Raw genomic sequence first — 22,436 nt, forward strand, 5'->3', positions numbered from 1 at the left:
ACTCTGTAGTCAATGTTTCTTTTGTAACAGGTTTTTGGTTTGATGACTTACCGGAAGTCTTTGTTTCACAGGAGCTAAGGGGATTTTCCCATTTTGTAATACCAAAATCGAATACCTCAAAAGTACCACAGTCATGGAGTATTCACATGTCTCAAAAACAGCAGCTACTAATGACTGGCTAGATAAGAAAACAGGTTGTTTGAGGATATTTAAAAGCTGCAGTCTGAATCTTCAAACACTGAAAAGCTTTGTACCTTCAGCTGTTTAATTTTCTGTCGTTAGATATTTTTTTGCCGCCGATCTTTAGTCCAAAATTCCACTGGCTTTCTCTTGAGTGAACTTCAATTTGAAGATATTCTACAAAAATATGTCCTTCCTTTAGAATTCAATGACAGCTCCATCATTCAGATGTAAAGCAGGTATAATATTTACAGTGTTCACTGGGTTAGCTTATAGCCAAACCAAAGCATAGATGAGTATGACTGGAATCATTAAAGTCAGAACAATTCTCCCTGAGACGTTTCATGACGAAGCTGATGACAAAATTCACTCGAAGAAAAAAAAGAGAACTTCAGCTGGAAGCCACAAAAGTCTGGATTAAACGTAGTGGGCAGCAGCTGTGTGGTTTTAAGAGATAACGTGGACTGTCCACTAAACACAGGATTTGTCCACATGTCTGCATGTCTAAAACTTATTAGGCAAGTAGTTTAAAGGCCAGATACTTCCATGTTACCGTCTGGGTGATGTGAATCAGTAAGTCATCTTAAATGTAGCCATCAGCACAAGTTGAGATATTTTCCTTGACAGTAAGACTCATTGGGGATCACCAAAGTCAGGAGGATTCATCCTGAAGGTGAATACATGTCTTGACAACACTGTTGGGATACTTGAGTTGTTGGTGGACAGACTGTCCGACCGCCAACAGAGCCATGCTACCATCAAGGCTACACAAAACGACCTGTACCTTAGCCTTAGTCCAATGAACCTCTGAAAGCAGGCCCTGCATGTCAGTAAACAAACCTGGACTGTAGAGTTAATGCAAAACTCACTAAGTTGAATTATTCAACAAAATAATGCTGTTGAAAAAGCACAATCCTGGGAATCTCCTGTGAGACGTAGCAACAGTTCAGCTGGATAGAAACAGAAAGTGTGTTCGTTGCAAAGTTTTGGTTGCAGCAGTAATTATGAACATGGAGAACATGACCAATGTTTTTACTGCTCCGTACCACAATTAGCATGAAACCTAAGAGCAGTTCCAATCAATGCTCCTGGTTGTGTGTGTGTGTGTGTGTGTGTGTGTGTGTGTGTGTGTGTGTGTGTGTGTGTGTGTGTGTGTGTGTGTGTGTGTGTGTGTGTGTGTGTGTGTGTGTGTGTGTGTGTGTGTGTGTGTGTGTGTGTGTGTGTGTGTGTAAAAATACATGTGCTCCTGCTGTAAAGCTAGTTCAAAACCCTGTGTGTCTTTGTCTGCTGGGTGCTGCAGATCGACATAAAGATGGTGTTTTACTCAAACATGACACAGAAAGTTACCACATGATGTTTAAGCCTTGGCCTGCAGAGAGTAGAAAGCTCACCTGTGTGAGAGAGAGGAGAGCACGAAACAGACACTAAACACACTGAGTCTGTGTTCACAAAGAAGGTCAGTGTTCATCCGTTTGCTGAGTCACTTGTCCTTTAAGAAAGGTCATAACTGAGGCTCCTTTTCTGCTTTAATTACTTTCCTAGTTTCCTCTCTTTTTAATTTTCTCCTCTATCATTTGTTCCTTTTTCCTCTGCGACTTGTTCCCCACAGTTTTACGTATTTTGAAAATGAATTGAGGCATTTATAGTATTTTTTTGTATCTTATTGCACTCCAGTTGTTGAAAGGTGATCAATGGTATTAATTGTTCTCTGCGGTTTGACGAATGGTGACCATGAGCTGCAGACGGGTGTTTCGATTTCATTTCAGTCAAGGCTGTGAGTTGATGTTTTTGTTTTTTTGTTGGGGGTCACACTGATTTGAGTTTTTTTAATTTGCAGTCACATGTGTAGGCTTGTGCCAGCACACCGGGATAAACGTATGTACACATGCTGACAAAAGTTCACATACGCAGCTGTGAAAACAGCTACACACACACACACACACGTACCCCCTGCGCTCCGCCCAATGCATGCAGGCGCACACACCAGGAGTGACCTCACAGACCACTGTGTAATTCCTCATCTCTGACCTCTTTCTGTCACACAAAACAAAGTGAGCAAAACTAAAGACCTCATACATGTAAGGCCCTCTGAACCTTAGCTGTGGTTCAACCATCCTACTTGGTTATCATCATAAATTAGAGTCGTTCTCTCACCGTTCAGCCGCCACTAAGCTTGTTTTGTGAGAGCGTATTAAGGGACTTGGATTCAAGCGTTTTTTTTCCCCTAACCAGGCGAGGAGAGATCCTGACCTAAAACCTGACATGTCTGACTCAAACTACAGCTACACCTTCATCATCTGAACAGACAACTTCAATTTAAACAGTGTTTATTCCTTCTGAGTCTGAGGTGCAGACAGACACAAGACAAGTCATTGATCTGATTCATTTAACCTGGACTTCAGAATCAAAGAGGAAGAACTGCAAGTGAACTTGCATATATACTACCAGTCAAAAGTTTGGACACACCTTCTCATTCAATGTTTTTTATTTATTTTAATTATTTTCAACATTGTAGATTAATACTGAAGACATCAAAACTATGAAATAATCTGGTTTTGCCATAACCTGGATTACAACAGTAGTCAAATAGGGCTATCCATTGTGTACTAACCCTACCTCTGAACAACACAACTGATGGTCTCAAACACATTAAGAAGGCAAGTCATTCTACAAATGAACTCTTGACAAGGCTCATGTTCATTAGAAACCATTCCAGGAGACCACTTCATGAAGCAGACTGAGAGAATACCAAGAGTGTGCAAAGCTGTCATGAAGGAAAAAGGGGGGTACTTTACAGAATCTAAAATATAAAACATATTCTGCTTTGTTTAACACTTTTTTGTTCATTAAATAATTCCATATATGTTCTTTCATAGTTTTAATGTATTTGGTATTAATCTAATAATGATTTTCAAACAATTAAAATAAATACAAACCCTTGAATGAGAAGGTGTTTCCAAACTTTTGATTGGTAGTGTGTTTCATGGCAGAGGGATGGACAGAAAATAGACGCATCTCATTTAAATGGGTTTGATACCCTGTCTCTGGTGACAGCAGCAAGGGCCACACATCTATGCAACCACAGAGACGGCCCTGCATTAGAAGTGTGAAGCGGAGAATGATCATGTGTGGTGTGATCATAAAATGTTTTTGGTGGCTGGTGTGAGTTTTTTCTTTATAGTTTCAAAAAATTCAAAAACACTTCAATCTTTCTGATTTCTCCAAAGTGTCCTGACCGAGCTCTAATGTCAATGACACAAGATGATTAACTTCATAACTCTGATTAAGGAACTCACAATATCTTAAGTTCCTAAGACAAGTCTTGTTCAGTAGTGCAAATTTTAATTTTAATTTTGTTGTGTTATAATTTTCTTCCTCAGTTTCTTTGCAATAAATGATCGTGCTGTGCGCTCTGACCCTAGACTGCATGAATTCGCGATTTGACGCGTAGTTACATTTTGCACTGAGGTGCACATCAGCTACATGGGTACGTGCGTAGGCCTCTGCGTAGGTACGGGAGCTACGTGGACCTCCGGCGTAGGCTACGTTGTCGATTTGACGCAGAGGTATAAATCAGGCTTAGGACAAATTATATGATCAACTTTTTGGGTCTATAATGATAACAAAAATATTTCTTCATGTCCCAGAGGAGGAATTCTGAAACTTCTGAAAAGAAAGGAATAGAAAATGTACACTGTTTAAACTTATATTTCTGTATAATTATTTTTAAGGTGCGAGCATATGGTTGGAGCCATGACGTCTTTTGGACTTTGAACTCAAATTCTAACTTGTATCTCCCAGCAGGACTCAGGAAGTCTCCATGTTCTGCAGAGTGAACACGTGAAGGGTACCAAATGTCATCAGCACAGCTTTTTCTTGCATTTAAAACTTTGATGATCTCTGTTTAGGAGCTTAATGGACAGGTCGGTTTAATGCCAAGAGATATGTCCATATCAGCACACTCAATGAAGATGAATCCAAATATTTTCTTTGGTTTGTTTCAACCCCCTTTCTCTAAACTCAAGTTTCCAGTAACTGTCACATTTAAGGGCAAGAGTGCAACGAATCCACTGCTTCAGTACAGTTAAATATTACAAATACACAAGTAGCTAGTGTGATTTACTCTGTGAACTTTGAGTCAATTCCAGTTTAATTTGCGTAAGAGAGAGTCTTTCTGAAGGCTACAGGCTTTCTGAGCTGAGCCAAGATTCAAGTCTGTGATGCCAATGAGCGACACTTCCTGGAGCTGCTCTGCTGAGAAAGAATAGAAGAACAGCTTTGTGGACACAGCCAGGCTGCCTCTCTGGGGATTTAGAAAACTCTCTTAGTTGAGAACTGTTGGCACAATTATGCTGATGTCAAACTTTAAATAAACAAAACCTGCATTCTATGTAGCATGCAATGTCACGGATAAAACTTAATGCACTGTTGCATCAGTCCAAAGCGGAAATGTTTCTGCAATAATGAATATTTATTTAACAAAATGGTATTTAGTTATTGTCGGGGAAAGAACCTACTTAGAGGCGGTTTTACTCCGCAGAAACCTGAGGCTGCTGAGAGTCACATGGAAGGAGAGCTAGTACTGCACTGTTGCATTCACATCTGTACTTCAGAAACACACATTCAGGTCTGATAAACCAACACAAAATCATCCATTTGTCATAACTGTGTGATCCATTATTTACAGCTGATTGACTGGAGTTACACTGGTTCATGTTCATTTGGCTGATTAAATGGGATTTCATCTGCAACTCATCAATTTATTATAAAAGTCGCTGTTTATTGGAAAAACAAACATTCTCTGGTGCATTTCATGTTCTCTTCCACTTCACATCAAGCAGTTACCTCTAGTGTAAGACAAGTAGCCAATGCCTGAGGGAAAAACTGTGGTCCCTGTGGATGCTGGCTGCAAAAGTCAAGGGAGAACCATTAACATCCATGTTAGGTCCATTTGGACAGCAGGAATAAACATGTTTAAAATCTCGTCCAAATAATGGTCTCATCTGATTGGCTCAGGTCTTTTTTTTTTTTACACACTGAACGACGGATCAGTTTGTAGACCAGGAGGCTGAAGGTCCACCTCAGCTCCACCTCTGTGCCTGTGGTTAGACCATAGTCTGTATAATGAATGGATGTAGTATCCTAGACGTCACTCATCTGCATGTCATCGGCATTTTTGAAGCCAATTAATCGTTCACTCCCCGTACAGTGTGTGCCGATAGAGAAATTAGCTCTTCAGACCTAAACTGTTTTTTGAACCAGGCTGTAAACATGTTTATTTCTGCTGCAAAGATCGTCTTTTCTGAATTGGTGTGTATGTGGTTTCCGGTGTTTCTGCAGCCAGCCTCAAGCGGACACTCGATGAACTGCAGTTTATAACACTTCCGCATGGGCTTCATATTTTGAGAGCGAAGGTGGCCACTTAGGGTTTGAACAATCAAAAGTCAGGCTGAGTCAGCATTTCCTATACAGCAACCGCCATGATTAGGCTACAAAACACTCTTCAAAGACGTATGGGTGACACCACTGAGACTACGTCCTTGTTTAATACAGTCCATGCTAAAGATCAGGCTTTAGACCTCTGAAGCAAAGCCTTCACCATCCACTGACTCTCTGCTGTTTTCTCCTGTTTAACAGATAAATCACCCAGGAACCCATCGGATCTCATCTCACTACAATTTAACCTCTTAATAATCTTTGAGACGGATAACTGTGTATGTTTGAGAATAACAACGCTGTCAACGATGTCGACCCTCAACTCCAATTCTGTCTCATGTCTCCAGCCGCAGACAAACTGTAAACAACGAGCGGCTGATGGAAAAAAGACTCTGCTTGGATATTTGATACTGGCTGTCCAGGAACAGGCTGCCATCACCTCGAGCTGTCGTCTTTGCTGTGGGAGAAATATCTCAAATACTCTGCTTCAAACAGATTATGAGAGTTGGTGTTGCTTTCTTTCTTTTTGACAAACTGACAAACAGTCAAAGCAACCAACCAACTACAGGGCAGGGCTCAGGAGGGGTCACATACATACATACATACATACATATGTGCAGAAATGAGGCTAAGGGTGCTATATTTAGAGAGCACTGACCCTGTGTGTTATCACAGGCATGCTGTGCATCAGGCTGTACGTGCAGACTTATGTAGTGCACGTACAGTATGTGTTCTTGGTGGGAAATGCTGTCATGTGGTTCTGTAATGATCTGATGGTAACAAAGTTCTGCAGAGGCCAACACATGAAGACACACAATAACAGAACTCACCCCCAGGATTTTGCTCCTCTGCTCTACGTCCTCCCACATGGAGTGCACAATGTAACGGCACATGTACTTCCCTGCTCTGCCCTCCTGACGCATCCGAACCAAACACATCCTATCAGAGGACAGAATCAAATCAGACGGAGAAAAAAAACTAGGAAAAGGGAGGAAGGACAGAGGAAAAAAGGATAGAGTACAGTAAGGAAGAAATGTGTAACTCACCATACGTGCAGCTGGGCGACCAGGAACCAGGAGTTGAGTGTGTCGGGGAGGGAGCACTCTGCAACATACACACAGCGTTAAACAACACTCAAAGGTTTATGTATTCATATCATGTTTAGACTGTTGAACAGAAGTTCAGCTTTTCTGTGCTGTGGGAAAGTCATTTCTTTTTGTCACATCACTGACGCAGCTGGCTCCAAGTTTGTGTGTGCGAGTTAAATTAGTGAGCATTTATGTTTGTCTCAGTGTGCCAGGCAGTAAAGTGTCAAATAAATGTGTCAGGCAGGTGGTGACAGTGTCCCTGAATGACAATCAACTCCATTTGGACTGGAATGACTGCCAGCGCCTGACTGTCCAGTGTTTGGGCGCTGACGAGTGCTGAGGTCTGTATGTGCTCTCAGCATGAATAAAAAAAAGTTAGTTTAAATGATTTTCTCTCCTCCATTCGAACACAAACGCTGACAGCCTTCATCATATTTTCAGAGTTGGCTTTAAACTCATAAATACAACGCCTACCTACTAAAGATTTCATCGGCATCAAGTAAAAATGGCTTTATAAAATCTGGCTGCAGAAAAGCCGCCCTCCTGCGGGCCTCTTTATTAATAATGTTTAAGAACTACATCTTTTAAAGCTAATGACCTATTCCATACGCTTACAGAAAGAAGCGAGGGAAAAGGATGGGAGAAAAGGATCCACCATGGCTACCTTTAATTAAATATGAATCTTGTCCAATATTACACTTGGAACTATTACCATCATGTTCTGATCACTCTGACTTTGGGTCCATGAATCCTTCTCTATTTCTTTACTTAATACTTATAATAATCTCAGTGTTTTAAAAGTTCATTAAAACAAACTATTTTTTAAAAAGTGAATTTCCCCAAGATCATCACAATTAAATGACCTCAAGATACATATCTGTTCATTTATTCACTGTGGCAACTACAAAGAGCCAAAAGCGGCTGAGAGGCTGAGGTTAGGCCTAGTAAACTGTCTGAAGCGCTAAAAGCAAAAATCACTGATGAAAGGTTAAATAAGTTTAACCATTCATTAACGAAAGAAGATAATCAATTGCAAAGTGCACAAACAGATGGTTAAAGTGATCTAAGAAAATACCGGTCAACAAAAATTACAGCGACCCAGCTAACCCCCTCTCTCCCACTCCAAACAAAAGAAAAAACAGTTGGCTGAAATGAGTAGAACTTCCCCGCCTCCAACATGTGACCCGCTATTTGCCAATCAACGTGACAAGACAATGAACCAATAAACAGACAAAAACAACATCACAACAAATATACTAACAATAACCTATTCTTAACCTCAAAAAATAGACAATAAACACACGTTAAATAATGCATCAATGGCTCCTACAGTCACAGTTTCTTCTTCGTCTGTTCAGATTTAAACGACTCCTGTAAAGTTAGCTTTTCCTCTGCAACATGTTTGGTCGATTGTTAGTGAGGTGTACTTGCTTTTGCAGCAGTGAAGCCGCTCCATACTTACTTTCAGAGAACTCGTCATAATTGACTCTTTCTACACAGCATGTGTACATCCGCAAGGCAGCAATCTTGATTTTCTGTGAAAACAAGAAGAGGAACAAATCTGTTGCATAACTTAATATACATACTGAAACTATAAGGTAGGGCTGGGCGATATTGAAAAAGATGTTATCACGATGAAAAATTTCATATCAGTCTCTATCGATAATTATCACGATAAATATCAAATCATTATTTCATTTAAATTTAAATTCAGAGTTTTGGTCCTGAGAGAAAGTCGATGACAGTTTGTTAGCTTGTATCTGGATTTAGCTTTCTGATAAGTTTTTTTGAATCCCTCATTTCTGACGCTGCGAACAGGAAGCAGGTCTTTAATGTAAGATGAGATTTTGTGAAGTTATACTTTGTAGATTCTTATTTTTCTCAGGTTGGGGTTATTTGCATAATTTGATTTAAATTTACAAACAAAGATATATCAAATAGTGTACTGTGCATCAGTTTATAGAGGTTTTTTTTTGAGTAGTGCATTCTCCTTTAAGATTACTAAAAGTTACGGGTGGAGTGATATTGTTTCCCACAGTACGGTGAATGCATTGGTGGTTATTCGGTGTTCAATTGTACTATGGTTGCGGTGGACATTTAACATGTTCAAAATGCACAGCAGAAGTTGTCTCCATGCTCTTCTTTTACCCACATCCTGAAAGTTTATTTAATGAAGTGTATTAAGTTAAAAGTTAACGCAGAGTCAACACAGTGTTAGACTAATGACTCTGCTTTTAGCTGATAGGTTTGAGTTTTCTTCACAGCTGTCGCTCGTTTCAGCTGTGTTTACATTCTGCTTCAAACATCTTTAAGCCCAGCCTACCTCTTACACTGAGACATGATTGGCTGTTTAATGCTGCCTTCTTCTTCTTCTGTCTAACATTAGGTGGCAACTAGCATTTAAGGCATATTGACAGGTTTGAATGTATCAAAAACATTTGTTATATTTTTATTGAGAAAAATTATACCACCAGTTATCGTTGTTGTTTTATTCCCAAGCCCTACTATAAGGCCAAATCTGTTGTACAGTTTAGGGTAAAACAAGTAAGCCTGCTCATAGTTGATTCTGTTTATTCTATAGTTTATATACAGAGATACAAAAGTATTCAAATGAACAAGACTGTTCTGATGTATGAAGGCATGGTTACATATTCTACACAGCAGCTTTTGAATACAAAGAAATGTTACATAAATCCTCTCAGCCTGTGTCAGCCCACGTTCTAGGATTTATAATAATATGCATCTTTAATTACGGCCGTACTGCCAGTAACTTCGGTGCTGGCAGGCTGACATGAGTAAACTACGCAAATCTAACTTGCAACAACTCCATGAAGAAATGAAAACTACAGACGTCAACACAAGCCTCTGAGAAAACAGGACATGAGGTCAGAGACATGCGAGTGCTGCTGCCAAACTCTGCCAGGCCAGCGTGTCGCCAAGTGCTACACGACACAAGGACAGACATTCCTGTGCACACACGCCACCTCTATGAAAACCATCAACATTACTAAGCCTGCTGCAGCTGTAAATGTTTATGCTTCACTGATGTGTGAATTCTTGGAAAACATATTCACTACGAGAGTGTGATGCACATAACAGTCACAACCCTGAACAATATTAACTGCCTTTTTATGACCTGGTTCAGTGTTTGCTTTCTGCATATTAACCATCCTGCTACGAGTCCAACAGGCATCCAGATCTCCTTATTGATTTATGGACTTGTTAACAATCAACAGACTGTAACATTTTAGTAAGTGATGCAACAGAGTGCATGTTTTTCTATCAGAGCAGTGTTTCTGAAGGCATGTTGAGTAAGATTTTCTTTAAAAGAAAGAAAAATCCCTCGTTATTATCACCAAAGACTCACTAGAAGTCTGTGAAGGGTCTGTGTCTGCAGACTTCCCCTCATCCTGAACTGACTTAGTTCCCTGTGATGGGGACATTTCTGTGCTTGGGACAGCAAGCACACAGCAATTAAAAAATATATAAATATGGCGACCAGTTTACATCGTCAAAATTCTTAAGAAGGTTTCTAAGAGAAGTCTTAGTCAGATCATGAACCTCTTCTTACACCACACATTGATTTGCACCCATATTCCCACAATTATGACATCTCCTCCTAAGTTCGATGCTTGTGGCAGTTTATCCTACAAGGTGAGAGCAGTCTGTTACTTTCTCACAAAAATACCACACTTTTTCTAAAATGGTTGGCGGTAAATAGAAGTTCTGGAGTCTGTGGTATTTTGATGACTTAAAAAAGGAAACTATGTTATTTTGTGGCTAATGAGAGTCCAATATAAACCATATCAACTAGACTTTTCTGATCAGTGATCGGCAACGTGCATTTTACATGAGGATCTACGAACAAACTCATCCTGTGACTAGAGGTGTCATAACCTGAGATCACATGACTTTAATGTGTATTACAGCCTTTACATAATACTGTTTTCTTAAATTAAATTGCCAAAGACCCCATAATTTTCATTTACTGTTGTCAATTCAGGTGAACTGCTTTCACCGAAAGGGGGTAGGAACGCAACATAAGGGCATGAGACTGCAGTGCCGTCTGCACACAGAGATATCACACGATTATACAGAGAAGTCATGAAATGTTAAAATGGAAAAACCAAACATTTCAACTGATTACAGGCTGGACTCCAAGTAAAAGTATACTATAGTTTCCCAACTCAACTCAAACTTTATCGTCATTCATCTGGTTAGCTTGTATACAGCTGAACAAAATTGCATTTCTCGCATGGCAGGTGCAAAGTGGTGCATGTGCTAATAAAACAACAGAATCAATACACGGACAAGAAAGACAGAATATAAAAACAAGACAAAACAACAACATGAGGACAGACAAGGACAGGGCTGACGATGTGAGTTCAACTAAACTAAATAACGATGGAGTGAATAGATAAATAGATAAAACAGAATAAGTGAGGTAGCCAGGGGGGAAATGTTGCAACTAGGGATGTAAATTTCAAGTATTTTCTGTGATCGATCTTTGGAATGTTAACGATCAATAATCAGTTAATCATAAAAAAAAAAAATGGAAACGTTTTCATGTCAAAAACAATGTAAAATGCGTTTTTTTCCCCTGAATCAAATTTTTCTTCATGACACAATGTATATAACTAACAATATTGAAAAGTTAAAGATTGTATTGAGGTGTTCAAAATGTTTAACACGCTGAATATCAACGTGTGGAGTAGGGTCATAATCTCAATGGACATACTGTCATAAAAGTGGAGGCTCAGACTTCAACAAGGGTTCTGTCAGAAACAAATTTCAGACTCACAGAGTGCAGTTTTTCTGTCTACTCGTTCTTATTGAGAAAAATAAACATATGAACGTGGTCAGGTGTCAGCCATCTCCGCTGTGCGCAACATCTTTACTCAGCTGATTCAAATCGAAACATGCTTTAAACTTAAAGGTGACATATCACGTTTTTTTCATCAATATATACTGGTCTAAGAGGTCCCCAAAACATGTCTTTAAAGTTTATGCTCAAAAAAACACTTTGAAATCAGATTTTGGCATGCCTGAAGAACCCTCTTCTTCAGCCCTGTTCAGAACGGTCTGTTTTCCCTCTTACCACGCCCCCTCAGGAAGTGGATGTGGCCTCAGCTCTCCAGCACGTTGATCTAATGTTTACATGTTGGCTGAATATACACGGCTGCTCACAGATCGCGTTACTTCAACCCTCTAAATCTGATCCAGAATCTGATCCTGACGGAGAGGCGCATGCAGCAGGACCTTTCTGAATGAATGGTCACAGATTTAGTGTTTCTTGTTGTTTTATTTGTCAGTATGTAGACGTGTGTCTTGGTACACAGCTACAGCTACAAACATGTAGCTATGTGGCTATGCTAACTAGCGCTAGCACTTTTTCATGAAAAGCACAAATCACCCACTAGATCTTCAAACGTGCAGACGTGGGGAGTAAAATGACCTCTGTCAGAAAGGCAGCAGGACCTTTCTGTACGGTTGGTCACAGATTCTGTGTTTCTTGTTGTTTTATTTGTCAGTATGTCGACGTGCGTCTTGGTACACAGCTACAGCTATGAACATGTAGCTATGTGGCTATGCTAACTGGCGCTAGCACTTTTCCATGAAAAATACAAATCATCCACTAGATCTTCAAATCTTCAGATGTGGGGAGTAAAACCGACCTTTGTGTTTATTAAGACAGCCTACAACTAGCATGCCTCCCTCCTAAGCTCCTTGTTAGCACACGTGTGCAGGTAATGAAAAAAGGGGAGGGATTCAGTATTATTTTATACAGTCTATGGGCTGAACAAGCTCCGAGCTCTGACTCCGTGACAGACCGAATATTGTTGTGACGTAACAAAAACACAGAAGTCTGAAACGGCTCGTTTCACACACATTTACAGAAAGGTGGAGAAATCAGAACAGGGGCAGAATGGATTTTTTGCATTTTGGGGGGGTTTGTAGACATGCCAGGGAAACATATTTCAGGTAGAGAACCATTAAAAAGTCGATTTTGCATGATATGTCAGCTTTAAAACACCTCCCTGATAGCTGAACGAAATATGAGACCACATGATGTTTGATAGAAAATCGAAACAAAAAAAATGTGTTTGAGTAAGTTCTTAACAATCAATTAATACATACTTGATTAATTGTTGACATCCCTAGATGCAATATATATTTACATATTGAATAAATAGTATAGCTAAAATATTGAATTGAAATTAAAAGGCAGTAATGGATAAGTATTAAAACATAGAAGGCACAGTGGCGGTCATTGTCCAGTATAAAGCGACGTGTGATAGAGTTAACATGTTCAGGATCAATCACAGTTGATTGATGGAGGCAGTGGGGCTGGAAGTGAAACACAAACAGGCTGGTTTACTACTCGTTCAGAGGAGGCTGTCAGCAGAAACACAGAACTATCGTCAGAAAAGGACGCACACAGGATGAAGTGAAATCTAGGGGAGAGGGAAGACACTGATCATTTCTCAAAGAGTAAACTTCTTCAGAAATGTTAACTAAAACTTCTAGAGGACTTCTGATTAACAATGCAGCCTCAGGGCGCCGGCTAGCCTAGCGGATTAGAAGCTTGCCTCATGTACAGAGGTTGTAATCTCACAGTGCTCGCTGGTTCGACTCCAAGCCACGACCCTTTGCTCATGCCCTACTCCAAACCTTCACTCCAGTGCTAATAACGATCTGTGTAAGTGTGTAAACTTTTTGAAAGGACTTCTCTGTTTTTATATACACCTTATGTCAAAGTAGCGTGTGGCTTGTTGGGTTGTGTTCAAATGTCTGCTTTCATTTAGTGAGGAATATTCCTGGGTGACAGCTCATATTTTAGGCTCCCTGCTGAGAGGTCAGAGCTCCTCTGTCCTCCTCTGAACACACACACACACACACACACACACACACACACACACACACACACACACACACACACACACACACACACACACACACACACACACACACACACACACACACACACACACACACACACACACACACACACACACACTAGAGTCATGTAACTGCCCTTGCACTCTGTTCACTTTCACTGAATGAGCTTGTCTGCCTCTCTGCAGGGGGTAAACTGAGACCAGGCATTTGTTGTGGAATCCGGTTTAAGTTATAACTGGGTTATTTTTCTATAAATAACTCAACACAGCAGTAATAGAGGAAGAGGGATAAAGGTCAGAAAGACATGTCTCCTCTCTTTCTCTTCCTCCCTCCCATCAATGTTTCCCTCGGGGTGTTGACATGTGTTAACTCAACTAACAGGTTAAATACGGGGTAAAGGTGTAGCTGTAATTATGTTCAAACATGTTCACATTACACCAACTACAGAGGTCTGACTCTGGCCTCAGGAGTATTACAACTTGTTAACTTTGAGTCAGCAAGTGAATGAGGCCTGGTTGCTGATCCAAACCACACAGGACTGGTCAGAACTTGGTTTCTCTCCCGTATCTACGCTGTACAGTTTGAGTTGTGCTTCTTAGGGCTGCACAAAAGTAAAAGAATGCAGGTTTTAAATCTTTATCTTTTTTTAGTCTTCATCTTTATCAAGCTGGAGTGAGACAGAGAATGTGGATGACATAGACATAGTGGTCTAGGGTCAACAGGAGAACCGGGTACCAGTTTGTTGTGGACTTTGCATTTGTGTATGGCAGTGTTCATTTAGTTAATGAAAACAATCGCAATAAAAACTCATTAAAGGACCCATTTTTTCATGACAAAAACAAGACTATGATGAGCTAAGGTGCATCACTGATAATAAAAACTCTGACGAGCGTTTGTTTTGTTTTTGTTAACCGCCGGACATTCAAAATCCGTATTTTCCCCCGCTATGCATCTAATCTTTGAAAATAAAAAGTGATGCCTTCCTGTGACAGGCTGAGTTATTATTTCAGTGTTAGCTTGGTCACTACCTGTAGCAGGAGTGCTGTGTGATTCAGCTCTCCTGCCTCCATGCATCTGTCTGATTTTCATTGATGAATTTTACACCCGGTGTGCGTTAGTGACAAACAGACAACCGGGGGACGTCTGTTTACTATGTAATGTTTGCGTTTTTTGCTGCATTTGCCATAAAAAGCTCCCGTCTTCAGCTTGATTTATTCTAGTTTTGTGAAACATCAGACACATTTAGTGAGTTTTGATCAACTCCTTGTCATCAAAGATGCAGATGCATTTCAGAGTGCCGTGAACTGACTGTCCAGTGCGCCTGTCACTGCAGGTACATTCAAGGGCTGTTGTAAATGTGCAATACAGCCCTGTATGTTGTGTTCATGGCATTTGTATGCCATGAACACAAAATACATCCCAAGAAAATCAAAATACAGTCACAGTGATCACATCAAGAATGTTTTTTTTTTCGACTTTTTTAGCAGGGACAGGCTCAATGATTTCACTTAAGATAATAGACAGGCAAAAGTGTTAGAATAGTGAAATATTGATGATTTTAACACTTGGTACATCCCTGATACTGATATCTGATCGACTACAATAGTTATTTCAAAGAGAGAAAATGTTTTGGCAAAAATCCAAGACTCAAATGTTTTGAGTGTCCGTCTACTAAAACTAGATTAAAACTATAAAGGGCTGAAAAGACTGAAATGTGACTAAAACTAACAGGCATTTTCCTCTTAAGATTAAAACTAAGACTAAATCTAAAATAGCTGCCAAAATGAACACTGGTGGATGGGGCACAAACTCTATCCAGCGAATCAAACTAGCTGCCTGTGTGTGTTTGTTTTTTTAAGTTACACTCTGAAAGTGTCTGCTAGAAAGCAGATTACATTTTAAAGAATATCTATAAAGACTCATGAAATCCGAAAATCTGCCCTAATTCTCTTGATGTAACTCATTTTTAACCTTTTTATGACCCATTTTCACCCCGTTTGATTAGACTGGTGGTTTTATTTAATGGGACAGAATAGCTCATCAACTCGAACTGTAGCTTCAATCAAATGTCAGACGATCAGCCATATATAAGTTTTGATTCTTATAAACTCAGCTGAGTCATGAATCAAAGTATCACATTCTTTCCTCAACCTACAGCTCATGTGAAGACAACGTAAAGGTAACATTGTTCATGGATTGTCCTCCACAACATTAGGAATGTAACGTCAGGGCACTGTGTTCGCTCACTGTCTCTGCTGTAACTTCCACTCACCGCCATCACTTACCCATTTGTTGTATTTGAGAGGTCCAGTGAAGCCCATGGCCTCAATGAGCTTTGTGAAGGCCCCAACTTCCTCCTCTGTGTGCTGGGGCGTCTCCTTCACGCTGTAGAGCTGACGGGAGAGAAACAGAAGAGAACAGTGAGAGAACGGCAGGATGGAAGAACAGAGAATGTGAAGAAAAGAGACAGAGAGAAGAAGTTAAAGATGAGAGGCACTGACAGAAGAGTGAGATTAAAGCTGTTTTGAAAGAGGAAAGTGAGAGAACAGAGTAAAGGAGGAGTGGAATCAGTCTTGACAGATGTGACACATCCTTAGAAGAAACCCTTTGTCAAACAGGCTTGATATTCTCTCCACTCAGACTCTACTACTCTTGTTAAATCAACAGCACACAGTTTCAGTATGACAACACACACCTGGGGAGCGTGGCCTTTACTGACCAGTGCAGCTGTTGAGTAAATTAATATACTGACCTATTCTAAGCCGCATGTTGTCTTAATGCTTTGACAGTTTTATTACAGTCACTATGACCCCAGTTACCCTTCATTAGTGTTCGCAGAAGTTTGGCTTTAAAACGCCTTCAGTAACTTTTCTTGCTGATTTTTTCCATGACGTATTTTCTATACTGATGATGATGCTAATTGCTAAAAGCAGCACAGGATTACAGCATATACGGCCTGCTATGCCCGTGTCTGTGCTCAGGCCGATACATTTCTAACAGCAGGGTAAAAACTTCTTGTCTTGTTGATTTTGTCCCCAGCACACCGGCTATTAGATATATCTTAGTACAATCTGAACATGATGAGCCTCAAGCGAGAGACACTAGTGTGGATGGATCTGTGAGGCATCAGTGACTGAAGAGAGTTTGAAGCATGTCCCTGAACAAAAATTCAGGAATGGTCCAGACCTGTTTGACTTCTTTGATTTTTCAGACTAAGTTTGTAGGGAAGAGCAGCCAAAGTGTCGGCTTGAGCAACATACGCAGGAGCTCCCAATGATAATTTTGTATCAAAGGCCCTGAAAAGAAGACAAGATAGTCTCTTTAAGGAGCTTCATTTTTACTTTTATTTTTAATTCTGTCATAATTATCTTCATCAGTTTCTATACAATGAATGATCGTGCTGGGCGCTCTGACCCTGGACTGCACAAATTGATGGTGTCTTGTAAGCCCATGTGGCCTGGGCATATGATTATATACATCACACAATAATAAAATAAAAACTTCAAACTTCTGACTACAGTTACAGAGTCTATATCCGTAGAACAAAACATGAACAAAATATCATGTTGCTTTTGACTTTTTCTGTGTTCCTTTTCCGGAAACTAAAAAAGGGTGAAATTAAATGAAATACTTCACTTTTGGTGACCATTATTAAAAGGTAAACTCCAGAAATAAAGGTATGGCTGTCATCGTCTGTTTGGTTATGTAACGTGTGAGCAGCAGCAGTTAAGGAAGGTAGCCAACACATAGTGGACACAATGAGCAGGATGCTTTTATTGTGAAGTAAACACAAGTTTATTCAGAGTGTTTGTCACTCGGTTTGTAGACCCCTCGATTTATTTATTTTTTGTCCATTTTAGATATGAAAGCATGAAACTGTAAGGCAGATGATCAGGTATATCTGTGACGTCCTCTCATCAAGGTTTACGTGCCTTGTCACACTGGTTTGAGAAAACAGTTGCACATTGCTCGGATGGCTTGCACCGTGAAGGTTAAAGGGGATTTATTCTATGTAATAATAACGGGACCATCCTCAAATCTTACAAAAAGAGAAAATACAAACTTCAGTTTATGTTCACTCTTCTGAGAGAGCGGAAATCATCCTTCTGAACTTTACATCCAAATAAATGAAAGAAATGTAACCGAAGACAAACTAAGGAGATGAATCATCAAAGGTAAATTCAGGCTTGTACATGAGTGAAACCCTTTGTGTGTATTGACATGGTGCATTTTGAAGTACAAGTTTTTATCAGTCAAAGTAAAAGATAAAAGCAGCCCCACATGTGTGTGTTTGAATCTACTTCACCTCATGTGTGAGTGTCTGCACGTCTTCTTACCTGTGTGTTCAAGTGCAGGGACCGACATGGTGTTAAACAAGGAGAGGGGACTCTGGCCAGCTGACACGCTGCTAAAGCTCTGACGAAACAGGCTTCTTGGTCTAACACCTGGATGGATGGAGAGAGAGAGAGAGAGAGAGAGAGAGAGAGAGAGAGAGAGAGAGAGAGAGAGAGAGAGAGAGAGAGAGAGAGAGAGAGAGAGAGAGAGAGAGTAAATAAATAAAAACAAGATTAACTGAATGTCAATATGAAGTCATGTACTAATACTATCGAGGACTCTGCAGTCAATTAAAACTGGTTTTATTTTACAGCATTTAACCTCAAGAATAACTACTCAGGTGCTAAGCCCTCCAGGGAACAGAACTCACATCTCCAAAGCTTTTGATGGAAGCATTAAGTGCTCTAAAGTCTCCTGGTAGAAGGCTTGACTGGTAAGTTCCTCAACTTGGAATAGAAATATTCACATTTTTAAAAGATGTTTTTATTTATGTATATATATAATTATTTAAATTCAAATGAAAAAAGCACTAGTTTAGATATAATGAGTCATTAGTAAGGTCCAAAATGCTGCAGCTTGAGTACTGACTAGAACTAGCAAGAGAGAGCACATCTCTCCTTCTGACCTACAAAGCTCCTATTGGTCAGACACCTTTGTATCTTAAAGAGCTCATAGTGCCCTATTACCCCTCTAAAACACTATGCTCCCAACATGCAGGGAACATACTCCTCATACCCAGTCAGGGTCCAGGAGGCAGACACCCTCTCTACTTTTAAGAGTAGGCGTCAAACTTTCCTTTATGATAAAGCTTATAGTTGCTGGATCAGGCTTGGACCAGCTCTAAGTTATGCTGCTTTAGTCTTATGGTGTGTTCACACCAAGCGCGAATAAAATTATTTGCACAAATGAATGACATGGTGCACAATGATGCAAACCATTCCAAAATTAGCGCGCATTCACACGCACAGCGCAATTTCATTCACACATACAGCGCAATTTAATTCGCGAGAGTTGAAATATCTGAACTCCAGCAAATCTATCGTGGCGCGATAGCCAATCAGCGTGCAGATCACCCGGTGACGTGTGTTGTGTGACGTATGGACCAGCAAAGATTCCCTCATCTGGAATATATGGGACACTTTGATTGGATCACCGTGCAGCTTCCCCAAACTCTGTGACACTACCTGTTTTTATGGGATCAGGAATAAACAGGAGCTCACTGTGAGGACAGAGAGTGAGGAGGATTATGTGGTGAGTTGTGAAAAACTTTGTCTGTCAGCTATCGGTTGTAGTAGAAAGTTAGCTCTGCCCCCTTTAGCAATGTCCGCGAGCTCAACCTTCTTACTGTGGTCAAGCCAGCCTCCACTGTATTCTGTTTGATGACAACAGACAGCTGTGGCGTGGGAGCCCCCCTCCCTCTCGGAATATTCACCTCTTGAGCACTTTTGATGTGCGAATTGAGCGAGTCATTCGCGCAAATTGAGCGAGTCATTCGCGCAAATAGAGCGAGTAAACACAAAACATTCTTGCATCTAGATTCACGTGAATAGCGTGATCGTTCGCGTCTGGTGTGAATGCACCATTAGACGGACACACTGGGATCCTTTCTCTCTCCTCTCTCTGCCTGTCCCTCACTTTAACTCTACCTGCCCCTTTAAAGTTACTAACCATAGACCTTTTTGGAGTCCCTGAGCTCCTTTGTCTCGTAGGTTCCTCTGGATCTCTGCTGCTGTGGTTGTGCCAGACTCCAGCTGCTACAACTACTACTGTCTGTCTAATCGCTGCCATCTCTCTTTCTCTTATTCTCCCTCTCTCCAACATGGCTCAGCAGATGTGTGTCTAACATGAGTCTGGTCCTGCTGGAGGTTTCTGCCTGTTAAAGAAAGTTTGTCCTTGCCACTGTAATTTGCTAAATGCTGCAAAGTGCTCTGTACATGGTGGATTAAGATGAGATCAGACTGAGACAGTACAGTCTAGACCTGCTCTGTTTGTAAAGAGTCTTAGGATAACATTTGTTGTGATTTGACGCTATTCAACTTTTCAATCATGTTCTAGTTTTTTTTTATTCAACTCACCTGCATGAGGATTTTAAATAACCTCTAGTTGCCAAAAATCAGCTCATCATATCTCCCACATGATTTCAAATGAACTCTCACATCACCAGTACCAACATGTATTCAATCATGCCTCTTCTTTAAGAGTGTGTTAAACAAAAGTCAAAGTCATTACTGTGAGTTATTTTACTCTCTAATATCAGATGTTGCTACTTTGTGTTTTCACCTTTGATAGACATTGACTTTAAAGGTGTTGGCTCATGATATGTTCAGGGTTTGAGTTGAACTAGATCAGTTTACTGAATGTTTGCACCAGACTCTGGAGGGATAATCTGCTGGGTCAAGTTCACCTGTTTAAACCAGGTGACAGCCCACACAGGTAACTTATCTTTTTAAAACACCTGCTTGATAAGATGGTGGTATGTTGGTTTGATTATATCCCAAACTGACCACTACAGCAGCTTATATATGTCGTCTCTGGCTTTATGTTATCACCTCCAGTCTCTCTGTGTTCACTGTTATCTCTTATTATGTATGTATGGAAGTTTACTTAGCTTAAATCCTATTAGCAGGCTAAGCTAACGCTAGCTGTCGCGTAGTTACCTTTCCGTAGGCGGCTCTGGACGCGGACACATTTGCAAAGTTTCTGACGGCAGACTGCAGCGGCCGCCGATACATGACTCCGCTGAACCCTAATATTACAGCTAAGAAGCGGGCTGCCAGTGAGCTGCGGCTCCCTTCAGTGAATCCTTCAAGTTTGGTAACGCCAGTCCTGTCCCCTCCTCCTCCTCCTCAGCAATGTCAACGGAATCTGTCCGGCGCCTAATCCTGTCCGGGCAGACAAAGAGGCTCAGCAGAAAAGGTCCGCCTATTGATCCAACATTTCTTGAGTTTAGTTCGGTTTAGTTTTTATTGTTAATAGGCGGGTGCAAATTGAAATATGGTCGAAAATACAATTTAAACAAAGATAGTAATAATATGTGAAATGGAATAATTTTGTTGTTCAAATTACCAATAAATTATTTTTTTTAAGCAGCGAAACCTCCCTTTTTTATTTTCATTAATACGATACAGGTTAAACAATTCTGAAACTCTCTTTTTAAGAGTCTACAGCCTCTCTAGAATAATTAAGTCCAAATTGGACAAGTCTTAGTATTGTTGTTATGGATAAGGACCTGGCTCATTGTGGTTTAGAGGTGAATAAATCAGTGAAACTGCCCTTGTTTGCTTTTTCACAAATAGAATAGGTTTCAGAAATGTGAAACCATGTTCTTTATTCCTTTATTCAGATCCCCATTAGCTGCCACTAACGCAGCAGCTACTCTTCCTGAGGGCCACATAGACAAAAAAATAACATACAAAATATACATGAAATACAAAAGCAGAAAATGCCACAACCATTTCCAAGAATACACATAATGGATGTAATGCACACGTTCCCATGAATTAATATCAAGAAACATCACATAACATCACATCTAATTAAGATCAATCATAAGTGTTTATTGAAGTTCATTCATGTTAAAGTGTTCCTTTAATAGTCTTTTAAAATTGGCTTTACTGGGTGCTTCAATAATAGTAACTGATAAATTATTCCACATAATGATGGCTCTATACACTACAGATCTGCACACCACATCAGTTCTGGGTCTTCGCTTAACTAAATTACCCTGAACAGCCTGCCGGGAGCTGTGACTGTGTTGGTCTCTCACATAACTTATTTGTGAGTACAGACATGTTTACTATAACAGATATTCTTAATTACATTTGCAAGATTGCATGCCAACCTCTTGTCTACTCTGAGCCATGAAAGACTAGCATGTATACTGTCTGTACTCAGCCTCACACCCGATGGACAGGCCAGAGCAAGTCTTGCAGCTTTATTTTGAGCTATTTGGAGTTTAGACAGATCCTTTTTTGCTGCACCCGACCAGACTGGTGAGCAGTAATCAAGGTGAGATAAAACTAGTGCTTGTGTTCTAAAGACAGATAGCTTATCTAGTGTGATTTAGCTGAGAGCTCACAAGTCTAGACATTGAGGTTTTGTATCAGGACCTGGTCCATTGTGGCCCTATTCTACATTTAGACCAACAGGACAAGGTTTCAAAAACTGAAAAAGTGTTTAAAGGGCTCTTAAAGAAAGAAAGAAAGAAAGAAAGAAAGAAAGAAAGAAAGAAAGAAAGAAAGAAAGAAAGAAGGCAATAAATCAGACATAAATCAGAAATCAAAACATATGAAAATATTTGAGTATCCTAAAATTCAGTAGTTGTGTATGATTTACCCTGCACGCCTACCAGTGATGTAGTGCTCTGAAGTCCCTTAATACAGAGTCTTATCCCGACGGACACAGACCTATCTTGCCTCAATCAAAATTGATTCTCTAAAACAATCCCACCCAGAACATCTCGCTTTGTATTTAGGCTCACAGTCTGCTCCGTTTGTG

General features: G+C 40.2%; 1 protein-coding gene across 1 annotated transcript in view; it reads right to left on the bottom strand.

Moving 5' to 3' along the window:
* LOC117815319 (ubiquinol-cytochrome-c reductase complex assembly factor 1) overlaps positions 1 to 20,829 on the bottom strand; it is a 26,233-nt gene extending 5,404 nt beyond the window's left edge. The window contains exons 1-6 of the mRNA XM_034686964.1: positions 20,597 to 20,829; positions 17,942 to 18,049; positions 15,890 to 15,997; positions 8,167 to 8,239; positions 6,663 to 6,720; positions 6,447 to 6,555 (exon numbers count right to left, since the gene is read on the bottom strand). Of these exons, the coding sequence (XP_034542855.1) occupies positions 6,447 to 6,555; positions 6,663 to 6,720; positions 8,167 to 8,239; positions 15,890 to 15,997; positions 17,942 to 18,049; positions 20,597 to 20,671 (531 nt within the window). The 5' untranslated portion in view covers positions 20,672 to 20,829. The remainder of the gene's footprint in view (positions 1 to 6,446; positions 6,556 to 6,662; positions 6,721 to 8,166; positions 8,240 to 15,889; positions 15,998 to 17,941; positions 18,050 to 20,596) is intronic.
* Positions 20,830 to 22,436: the final 1,607 nt, after the last annotated feature.

The sequence above is a fragment of the Notolabrus celidotus genome, chromosome 1, assembly GCF_009762535.1.
Source record: "Notolabrus celidotus isolate fNotCel1 chromosome 1, fNotCel1.pri, whole genome shotgun sequence".
Lineage (NCBI taxonomy): Eukaryota > Metazoa > Chordata > Actinopteri > Labriformes > Labridae > Notolabrus > Notolabrus celidotus.